The 12391-nt window shown below is 40.0% G+C and overlaps 1 protein-coding gene across 1 annotated transcript in view; it reads right to left on the reverse strand.

Annotated features, from left to right (window-relative positions):
* insrb (insulin receptor b) overlaps positions 1-5426 on the reverse strand; it is a 101873-nt gene extending 96447 nt beyond the window's left edge. The window contains 1 exon segment of the mRNA XM_063892310.1: positions 4258-5426. Coding sequence (XP_063748380.1) covers positions 4258-4351 — 94 coding nt within the window. The 5' untranslated portion in view covers positions 4352-5426.
* Positions 5427-12391: the final 6965 nt, after the last annotated feature.

The raw sequence follows: 12391 nt of genomic DNA on the forward strand, positions 1-12391 counted from the left end.
CTTCTTGTTCTTAATGTTTCTGTAGCGCTGTGTGTTTGGAGACTAATCCAGCTTGTCCGGTGTTGTTCTCTGAGGGAAACTGTGAAGGGCCTGGATGTGTTCGCACCAGACCACAAACAACACTACAGGGGCAAACGTTGGAAAGTGATCCGTTTCCTGTTCAACGCTCGCTAAAACCATAACAACACACATCATCACACAATTTGTCCATTTGATGAATTGAATGTGAGCTGGTGGTGGGTCAGGAGGGGCCTCTCAGGGCGCGGGGGGCTAGTGCTAACAGGCAGCCCACTCTGGAGCCTGCCGCTCCGGTACACACTGTTCTCATGCATGACCACCTCCTCCGGACACACACACACACACACACTCACAAACACACACACACTCACAAACACGGGGATAGACAGAAAACATGCATCGCCCGGATGTAGGCAGGTCAGGAGCTGAGAGATGAGATCCTGCAGAGAGCACAGGGTGCTTACTGATATATATACACACACACACACACACACACACACACAGGCACCTACATGGTGGGCCACTTCAAACACATTCCACAGCATTGTCGGAAAATGCCACTGTGCACTCCAGAGAAGTATCCGATCGGGCTACACACACACACACACACACACACACACACACACACACTCAAGTCATCCTAATTTAGCAAATCAAGACCAGTAAAGATGGTAAACTATCAGTGGTGTAAAGTAACTGAGGTAAACTGTGTACTTTTACTCTACATGTATTTAGTTGCTAGGCAGATTAGGATTGATGAAGGTAAATATAATGAACCCTTAAATCAGACTGTAGTTCACCTGCAGTAAATCCAGCAGCTACCCTGCAGTATACAAAGCCATTCAAACTAGCTGCACCTTTACCAGCTCTGAGAACACTTTAATGATCAATCATTATAAAACATATCAGAGATATTATTCTGAAATGGACCAATCAGACAATGACTACTTTTACTGTCGCTGCTTTAAGTACATTTAGAGGAGAGTACTTTCTACTTTCACTGGAGGAACATTTAGAATACTTTTACTGTGACAGAGTATTCCTACACTCTGGTACTTCTACTTTACTCAAGTACAAGACCTGAGTACTTCTACTTTACTCAAGTACAAGATCTGAGTACTTCTACTTTACTCAAGTACAAGATCTGAGTACTTCTACTTTACTCAAGTACAAGACCTGAGTACTTATACTTTACTCAAGTACAAGACCTGAGTACTTCTGCTTTACTCAAGTACAAGACCTGAGTACTTCTACTTTACTCAAGTACAAGATCTGAGTACTTCTACTTTTACTCAAGTACCAGATCTGAGTACTTCTACTTTTACTCAAGTACAAGACCTGAGTACTTCTACTTTACTCAAGTACAAGATCTGAGTACTTCTACTTTTACTCAAGTACCAGATCTGAGTACTTCTACTTTTACTCAAGTACAAGATCTGAGTACTTCTACTTTATTCAAGTACAAGATCTGAGTACTTCTACTTTATTCAAGTACAAGATCTGAGTACTTCTACTTTACTCAAGTACCAGATCTGAGTACTTCTTCCACAGCTGAATTAACAGCATGCTTTGAGACACCTAATCGTATGATCAGGGCGGGAGATTCTTCAGGCTTTGAGGTGTGTGTGTGTGTGTGTGTGTGTGTGTGTGTGTGTGTGTGTGTGTGTGTGTGTGTGTGTGTGTGTGTGTGTGTGTGTGTGTGTGTGTGTGTGTGTAAGCAGCATACACACACTGGAAAGCATACATAACAACACATGCATAGTATACACACATGCACTCTACCCTTTTCCAACAGAGCTGTGCTTACAGGCCTGAGAGGAACGAGAAGGGGGCAAGCCTCCCAGTTGCACAACTTGTTTTTCACGAGCGAGACGGCTCCTAACATCAGAAAGCTGCTGATAACCGACGCAAAAAAAATCCAAACCAACCAACAAAAACACAACAAGAATCCACTTCATTACTCTCTCCAGAGCATTCAGCAAATTGTGTGGTTTATACATCAATACTACTTCCTCTCTCCCAGCGCTGAGGTGGGGATGCGAGGCTAGAATGAAGTATTTTAAGTATTTTTGGTTGTTGCTCTCCGTAAACATCTCAAGAGTGCCAAATATGGTCACTTCCCAGAGAAAATCAGGAACCAGAAAACAGCCAATGACATGGGAGAGGAAGAGGAGGAAGAAGGAGGGGTCCCAGCAACCCTGTCTCATAAGACCCCCTTTAAGGGCCTCTGTTCTGTCTGCATACATGACCTGTGTAAAGTAGCCTGAACATTTCCATTAAACCACGCCGCTGGGGGACATTTTTAACTCAAAGCACCTCAAATCTGCTAAATTAAACACAATACACATGTTTTTAGGATGTTTTCTGGTCCATTCTCTACTTTTTTCCTCCATGCACACACGCCAGGTCCATGAAACGTTCCTGTGGACTTGTGCAACACGTCATCTGAAAACACTGAGCTCAGACCTCAAAAGTACAAATGTAGGCCAAAGGTTAACCCGCTGATAAACAGGTACAATGTGCTTTAAATTAATTTCCGTGTGTTCTGAGCTGCTGTTCTTTAATCTGGAATGAGGGGTTTTCCAATGAGACGTTCATTCCTTCAAAGGGAGATAACAGAAGTACGTTACCACATGGGTAAATGTATTATCGAGGCTTTAAATAACAAGGTCATTTTCTCATTAATCCTCTATTACTATAATATTACAATGATTGCCTTGGACGTATTTCTGTTCATTTTACAGCTGGGAAATAAATGTATGAATCAAACCGGTGTATCTTTATAATTTAGGCCAATTTAACATGTATTTTTGAAGCACATATAGATCTTTAAAGACCAATATTGTGGATATTATTAATCAATTTATATTACTATAATGAATTATCCGGGACAAGTGATTTCCTCCATTTGACTGAACTGTTTTCTGTCAAGAAATACGATTTTTAACTGTTTTTTAGTCAATAAAAATATATTTTCAATGGTTTTTCCCTCCATTTATTTGACTGATTTAATAATACAGCAGCAACCAGCAATAATGGCATCAGCTGAAAACATAATACTGCATATTATCACTCCACTGTATCATTATTAAACTCATTATGTGGTTTACAGCGGGATCATTATCTGCACCTCCCTCTGGCACAGCACCGCTGCACTGTTTACATTACAAAATAAAACCTTAAATCATTCATTTAAATAAAAACACACAGAGGAGGAAGGTCCTGCTGCAGGGAGGAAGACGCCCATGCTATCTGCTAAGGAGCCATGCAGGATAATCCAGCTCCAGAAAAGAGACTTCTCAGCGTCGGCGGCTAATTTGTTTACGTCCAGGCTGCAGCAGCGCCATGTGTGTGTGCGTGTTGTTTTTGGTGTGTGTCTGTCGCCATGAGAGGCCTAGCGGCGCGCACACAGGGCCAAATCCTGCTCCTCCCAGTTTAGCCTCGCTGCAGCAGACCACACTAGTCCAGATCCAGAGTCTAATCTGGCCCTGGGGCTCCGGCACAACACAGGCCGCTGAAACATGGAGCTTTCAGAGACGGGGGGTGGTGGGATTACTCACTATATTTACGCAGGAATATCAATAATAAACGCCAAGCTACGCATACGCAACAACTAGCCCCTTAATTAGACCCTGTTTGGATCTTTTACGCATGCGTAAAAATGGAGGCGAGAGTCCCGTGACTACAATATTAATTGATACAAAAAATAACAATAAATACTATATCTTTTAAAAGCATCACAGCATTTACGAGACTTCAGAAGGAGATGAACTACCTCAACGTCATTTATAAATAAACTAATAATGTTATTGTTATTATGAATCTATGTAGGAGATATTTGATTTGTTTATGGTGTTTTATTTGGACTTTTTGTAAGTGAACCCCCTCATAATGATCAATCTAACACACGTGATAATAAGATAAACCAACTTAAATGTGTTTACAATACTCGAACAATCATACTATTATTTTTAAGTCTACATAAAGCAATATTGGGTTTGTTTACAGTGTCTTTATCCGACTTTATGTACGTTAATCACCCTATAATGACAAATACAACACATATCTGGATAGTACTCGTTTTATATCTGTGTTATGGTATTTACTAAAGGTAAACACATCACTCAAATGGTTGCCCAAAGAGAATTTAAAGTCAAATAAACAAGGAAATGGTACAATATGTGCCAGGACGAACACACAGCAACACTGCCAGGAAAATATTAGACATTAATTACTCACTTTCTCCATTGATTAGTCCACACTGGCATATAATGCAGGTGCCGATGATAAAAAACACAATTTGTGCTCGCAGCTTCAGCGTCCACCGTCTCATGTTGACAAGTTGTGCTCTCCTCCTGAAGCCTCTCAAAACAAAAACTATCTTGAGGGAGAAACGATAATTTCACCCCAAACACAAAACGGTGTTGGAATATCAAAAGTATTGAACAAAATGATTAAAAATTAAGGTCCTCAACGTTGCCCCCCCTTGAGCCGGGGGGAGAAATACATCTAGTATCTTCCCAGCCAGCAAGTTGGTGATGTTTGTGAACCCTGGAACAAACACAGACCACTAAATAACGTGATCCTGGGTTCTGGCAACACATGTGTGAGTAAAGATCTTCATTTTCCATAAGTGGAGGCGACAGTCCACGTTCATCTGTTTAATTGTGGTGAGAAATAACAGTGTTATTAAGATCCACCAGGCAGGGGGCGGAGGGGGGGGGGCTTGTTTGGAGGAGATCCACTGGCCCTTGGGTTAATTCCCCTGTAATGCACTTCTCCAATGAGGGACTTCAAAAACAAGTATTCTTCCTTTGCACAGTGTTTGAAAATCCTCCTCTTGTGCTCCTGCAGCTGGATATCACCCAAAGCGATAATGCAAAGCCAAGATCAGGAGTTTGGAAGTCCACAGGTCTTTATATCCCCCCTGTTTGCTGGTATCTCAGATGGAAACACATCCCAGGAAGAGGAGCTACGTGCAGGAAAAACGTGCAGCTTTTCCCCACTACGACCTTCCTCTGAACTCCTTCACCCTCGCTGACCACCACCACCAGTGAACAGCCATAAAACGACCAAACGGGGGAAAGAAAACAAAGAACTTAGGGGTGCTTTCTCCTTTCCTATCCCCCATGCACCGCGAAGAAGGAAGAGAAAATGCGTAAAAAATAAAGTGAGGAAACTCTCCCACCACGCCGCCCCGTTTCTTTTTCCCAGATTAACGTGGGGGGAAAACAAGCTCGGTGTTAAAAAATAAAATAAAATAAAAAACCCACACACACACGCGGGCAAAGTCAGTATTCCCGAAAAACGATGAGGTAAACACACATAAAAAGGACTTTAGTGTAAAAAACTTGTATTCCCGGTCCGTGTAGCGGTGGCTCTCCCTCAGGTTCCCCCTCTTTCCGTCTCTTTTCTCCGCCAGTAAACAAGTCCTGCCAGTCACCTCAGCTGGGCCGCACATGGCGGAAGGAAAAACCCGGAGCGGAGTGCCGGCACACAGGGAGCAGAGCCGGGGCTGGATCCGGACTGTCTGAGCCGCAGTGTGTCAAAACGGGGGGCTCTTTGTCGGGGGGGGGGGGATATCAACGCAAATTGAATCTGTGATAATGTGTTGTTAGATGAGACAATTATTAGTAATAATAATACTATTAATATGTATAATAATGACGATAATAATATTCATTATAATAATTGTTATTATATACATCAACATATTTTAGAAACGGGATATATGTGTGATAAGATGTGGCAAATATGATTAATAATGATAATAATAATAATTATATATAATAATACACATCAACACATTTTAGAAACGGGATTTATTTGTGTTCAGATATGAAAATAATAATACAAATAATCATTTCAAAAATCTAAGGATATTGGGTTTTGTTGTTTGAGTAAAATATCAACATAAGAAAGGAAAGAAAAAAGGAGCAAATAAAAAAGAATAGAATCGCATTCTCGAATCAAACCCCCCTAATGTAAACATATTCAATTTATGAGATGAAGCGAAGAGGACACAATCTTTTTCTCACTAACAATGTCCTCACTACCAACCGAGAACCAGCAGCATGTGATCCACACTTAGTTTGTTCTGCAAGATAACAATGCAACTTTTCCATAACAGCAGATTGTCATGCAGCAGAGAGATGTTGTTGAGTGTCACAGAGCAAAGCAAACAGTACCAGTGCAGACAGGAAGTAAGGGAGGTACACATAGTTCCCTGAGATTTGCATAACAAATATCCGAATAATGAAACCTGTCCTGTACAGGAACTGAACCGCTCAAACACCTGGGGCTGTTTTTCTCCAACCAGTTAGTACAGAGCGTTCAGGAAAACAGACTCAGTTCCTTTACTTAAGTAGAAGTAGGAACACTTAGGCCTGAAAATACTCCATGAAAAGAAGATGTTTTATAATTTAGCTTCAGTGGAAGTTAATCAGCATGTACTTTAAGTTTAGGAAGTAAGAATATCTGTGTTCAGTGTTACATTCAATAACGCATACATTGGAGAGGATTTCAATCTTGTTGATTTTCATGTTTCATTACTGCCCTTTAAATTCTTATGTTTCTATGAATATTAAACTTTTTTATTTCACATTTTAACTTCAATTTCTTATGTTTTTATAAACTGTATTTCATTCTATTTTTATTTTTATCATATTGTATTTTATCTTTATTTTTTATTTCTATTTATTTTATTTTATCTTTATATTATTTTTATTTTATTGTATTTTATCTTTAATTATTTTTATTTTATTGTATTTTATCTTTGTATTATTTTTATTTTATTGTATTTTATCTTTATATTATTTTTATTTTATTGTATTTTATCTTTGTATTATTTTTATTTTATTGTATTTTATCTTTATATTTATTTATATTTATATTTATTTATATTTATATATTTGACCTCATTTTACCTTTTTATTTAAATAGTTTTTTAAATTAATTTATTCAATTATTCAAACTCTCTTAAAACCCCTTGGTTGAATCAAGTATTCAGTATATTTCTCCAAAGCACAAGTATGTCAAAATAAGTACATACATGAGTAAGTGTAGTTACTTTCCACACTGCTTACAGGAGGTTGGTACAGTTCTCACTTTAACATAAGGCCAAAATAAGATCTGAAATATGAGAGGATTTGCTTATGTTTATCACATGACGGTGCAGGTTTATATGACAACAGGCAGTTTTATATTCCACTGTTTAGTATTTAATTTAACTTTCTGTTGAACTTATTCCTGGATTTGGTTTGCCCCGCTGTGTCACCTGCACTCTTTTCTTGCACATGCTTTTCTTTTGTTGTCTCTCTTTGTAGAAGCCTGAGACGCTGAAGCTCATGTGCATATGACAATAACACCTCTAAGTCCTGTCCCTTTGAATCCTGGACGTTGTGTTTGTGTTTTCTCGGACGGTACACGCTGGGGTTCTGGGAGCTCGTTCTGCAGGCTTGTTAATCTGAGGAATGTTGTTACCCGGTGAACGGAGTAAATGAGGTCTTAGTGAGATTAAATGTCACAGGTCTAAAGGACTCAGGCACGAGGAATCTAGTCAAAACAGATCTCTTTGTGGTGGTCACGCTTTCTGACACACACACACACACACACACACACACACACACACACACACACACACACACACACACACACACACACACACACACTTCCTCTCAGGTACCGTTAGTGCTGGAGGAAGTACACGGATCCTCCACTTGAGTAAAACTGCTAATACCCGATTAAAAGACACTTACCAATTCCATCAAAACTGAACTTACCTTGATCTATCTAAATGGTCCCAAAATATATTTCATCATGCATTCTTGGAGTAGAGGAACTTGTTTCCATAACAAATGCTGCCTGAAGATCTTTTTTCCAGAAACAAGCAGGATATACAACTCTTTATTAAACGTTTGATCGCTGCTTTTACTTAAGTGAGGGATCTGAATACTCTGTCCCTCTCTGCACGTAGTCTTTGTTTGTGTTCTTAAAATGTAAAGAAATAAAGCTGTCAGGTAAATGCATGAAATATACAGAGGTGGAAGAAGTACTCAGGTCTTGTACTTGAGTAAAGTAGAAGTACTCAGATCTTGTACTTGAGTAAAGTAGAAGTACTCAGGTCTTGTACTTGAGTAAAGTAGAAGTACTCAGATCTTGTACTTGAGTAAAGTAGAAGTACTCAGGTCTTGTACTTGAGTAAAGTAGAAGTACTCAGATCTTGTACTTGAGTAAAGTAGAAGTACTCAGATCTTGTACTTGAGTAAAGTAGAAGTACTCAGGTCTTGTACTTGAGTAAAGTAGAAGTACTCAGATCTTGTACTTGAGTAAAGTAGAAGTACTCAGGTCTTGTACTTGAGTAAAGTAGAAGTACTCAGATCTTGTACTTGAGTAAAGTAGAAGTACTCAGGTCTTGTACTTGAGTAAAGTAGAGTACTCAGATCTTGTACTTGAGTAAAGTAGAAGTACTCAGGTCTTGTACTTGAGTAAAGTAGAAGTACTCAGATCTTGTACTTGAGTAAAGTAGAAGTACTCAGGTCTTGTACTTGAGTAAAGTAGAAGTACTCAGATCTTGTACTTGAGTAAAGTAGAAGTACTCAGGTCTTGTACTTGAGTAAAGTAGAAGTACTCAGATCTTGTACTTGAGTAAAGTAGAAGTACTCAGGTCTTGTACTTGAGTAAAGTAGAAGTACTCAGATCTTGTACTTGAGTAAAGTAGAAGTACTCAGGTCTTGTACTTGAGTAAAGTAGAAGTACTCAGATCTTGTACTTGAGTAAAGTAGAAGTACTCAGGTCTTGTACTTGAGTAAAGTAGAAGTACTCAGGTCTTGTACTTGAGTAAAGTAGAAGTACTCAGATCTTGTACTTGAGTAAAGTAGAAGTACTCAGGTCTTGTACTTGAGTAAAGTAGAAGTACTCAGGTCTTGTACTTGAGTAAAGTAGAAGTACCAGAGTGTAGGAATACTCTGTCACAGTGAAAGTATTCTAAATGTTCCTCCAGTGAAAGTAGAAAGTACTCTCCTCTAAATGTACTTAAAGTAGCGACAGTAAAAGTAGTCATTGTCTGATTGGTCCATTTCAGAATAATATCTCTGATATGTTTTATAATGATTGATCATTAAAGTGTTCTCAGAGCTGGTAAAGGTGCAGCTAGTTTGAATGGCTTTGTATACTGCAGGGTAGCTGCTGGATTTACTGCAGGTGGACTACAGTCTGATTTAAGGGAGATTATATTTACCATCATCAATCCTAATCTGCCTAGCAACTAGATACATGTAGTGGAGTAAAAGTACACCATTTACCTCTGAATTATAGTGGTGTAGAACTACAAAGGTGCAACACATGGAAATACTCAAGTAAAGTACAATTACCTCAAAAATATACTGAAGTACTTGAGTAAATGTACTTAGTTACTATGCACAACACCAACTCCTATCCTTATGTTCCAGTGGGAGGACCGGATGTGAAGTGAATGGCTCTTCATCCCACTCACCTGCCTGAGTCTGTGGCCGCTGTACTACGACTTCCTTTCAGTAGGTGGCACTAAAAATAACTCCGGACAATTCACTTACTCTAAGTGTCAAACAGGGACAAAACGAAATGTGAGGAATAAATTAGATTAAATCTGAACTGAGAGGAAGAGTGTGGGAAGCTTTGAGCTGTGTCAAATAAATATGGTCATTTTACTGCACTTCTTCCAGTCTTTAGGACTCCTCAGAGCCCTTCAAAATATACAAATCAGTGTTCACCCATTCACACTCATTCATTCACTAGCAGGGGCTGCCACTGTTGGCCCTCACCGAGCGACTCCTGGTGTTGTATCTTGCTCAAGCATACATCAACCTGTGGACTCCAGGGGCTGGGATTGAACCGACAACCTTCCCATTGAATTAACACCGCACTACCTAGCAGCCACAGTGGCAGAAGGCCGTCTCTGACTTCCTCTACCTTTCTGAATTACACACAGGAACATAATTAAATGATTGATTTGGTGGAAGGATTGGATTAGAGATGCACTGATGCACTTTCTTCAGGTCCACATGATACCTGGACTCTGCATCAGCAGCAGATATAACATCTTCTGGGAGAAAACCAGCACGTGTAAATACACCTGGCGTTCCCACATAGTGAATCACAAATGCATTGCCTCCCCCCCCTCCCTTATAAACTCCCCATCACTAAATATTCTGTCTGTTTTCCTCGCCCGCAGGAGGAGAACGAGCCCCGCTCCTTGTCTCTGCTGCAGCCCGTAAACGGAGGGATTAATATGTCTGAATGGAGAGAGCCTCTCCCTTTGTCGGGGTGGAAGGCTCAGTAATTAGCTGCCTGGGGAGCCAGGAAGCAGGACCCTCCGATCAGTGTGTGTGTGTGTGTGTGTGTGTGTGTGTGTGTGTGTGTGTGTGTGTGTGTGTGTGTGTGTGTGTGTGTGTGTGTGAGAGGGTCATGAGCTTAAACAGACAAAGCGTTTTCTGGATTATTCTCTTCAAACGATCCCCGTGTTCCTGATTTAAACTGTAGCACTTGGAGGCAAACAACTGCATCTCTGTGTCTTTTAAAGTTTCCCAATTTGGGATTACTCAAGTATATCTCCTCTTATTTTATCAGTCACAAAATAAAAACACATTAGTTTCTTTATATTATTCTATTCTGTGAAGTCACACACCAGTTATTATCCTGCATTTTATTCGTCTTATTCTTCATCTTCTGGTTAAAATGTGCCAATCTACTAGTCCTGGAGTCCTTTTTTAAAATAAATGTCCCATAGAATAACAATATCTTTGCATGAAGCACAGGTGGAGGTATGTTTTTCAAAATAAAAGCGCCAGAAATTCACTTTTATCCAAACAGGAAGCTCTCAACGTGGCTTATTTTTAAATGGCAGGTGTGTGATGTAGAACAGGATCAGCTCTACTTTCTGTGCAGGTGCAGCAGTGTGTGTGTGTGTGTGTGTGTGTGTGTGTGTGTGTGTGTGTGTGTGTGTGTGTGTGTGTGTGTGTGTGTGTGTGTGTGTGTGTGTGTGTGTGTGTGTGTGTGTGGCTCTAATGAAATGGTAAGGGTACAGCTCCATGTATAAAACAGCTTGATGCATTACTGGGGATTTATGAATCATGGAGAACACGCTGTACTTCCATCAGCGTTTCACATTACTGCTCCCTGCATGCACATGTTGTATGATATGAAAAGCACACTGTCTGCTTTTCTCATTCCCACTCCACATGCATGCTCCTCAAGGCTCAAGATTCATTGATTTATCTCCATGTTCTGTGAGGAAGAGCTGATATAAACTCTGCAAAAACACATCGTACAAGTCATATAGTTTATTATGCTGGGGGAGAGATTTAAAGATTTAGACTCTGGAACGCTTCTCCTTCTAGAGATGACATGACTGTTAAACACTCAATATGAATGAATTGTTTACTCACGTTTATAGAGCGCAATCATATGGGTCACTGGAGTTCAACGCAAGAGAAACAACAAGAAAACAGAAGTCTTTATTCAGTTAACTTCATATTCTGTTTGTGCTGGAGCTTGAAAATGAATCTGCAATTGTACAATTTATTAACCATTAAGGTGATTTCTCTAATTCCTGCTTCTAATATGTGACTTTTTTGGGTGGTATGGACATGTCTGCATGCTTTAACGTTCAAAAAGCTCTTTATTTGTTCTCATACTGCTCCTATGTTCCCCCTCTGTCTAAAACCAGAGCCCAGTCTGCTCTGATTGCTTAGCTGGCCGCCTCTGTTGAGATTGGTCAACCACTTAGAGATGTCCCGCCCCCTTAGTTTACAATGTGTTGGATAGCTAGCCAATAGGACCATTTACTCTTCTGGAAAATGTTTAGAGATGTCCCGCCCCTTAGCCGATCACGTACACTGTGTCAGAGCGCTAGCCAATAGAAGCGTGAGTGTTACAAAGTGATGTCACTATATTCAGGAAGTAAACAAAGGAGTCCAATGGAGGGGTTTCAACACACTACAGGAAATGGAAAACACCAAAAAGCATCTTCATTTGATATTTGTTTCATGCTCTGTTGAAGAAGACTTGTATGGAAGGATTGGGACCCTTACTTCTTCTGGGAAATGTTTACCGAGGTGAAGAAACAAGTTATAAGTAGGACAATTTTCTCATAGACTTCGTACAATCTGAATGTTTTTGCCCGGAGTTTGACGCTTTGTCCTGAAATATCTCCACAAAAACCTACATAACACACAACAGGAAAAGGAAAGGGCCGCTTTAAATGAAATCAGTAAGCAGCTGTTGCATAACTCTCTATACTTTGAGCTACGTGACAAAAGCCACATCTTGAACATCCCTCACTTGTTCCTGACATCTCACTTCCTCCTTCTATACGTCCCGCTGCCCGGGTCCGTCC

This window comes from Eleginops maclovinus, chromosome 9 (genome assembly GCF_036324505.1).
Source record: "Eleginops maclovinus isolate JMC-PN-2008 ecotype Puerto Natales chromosome 9, JC_Emac_rtc_rv5, whole genome shotgun sequence".
Lineage (NCBI taxonomy): Eukaryota > Metazoa > Chordata > Actinopteri > Perciformes > Eleginopidae > Eleginops > Eleginops maclovinus.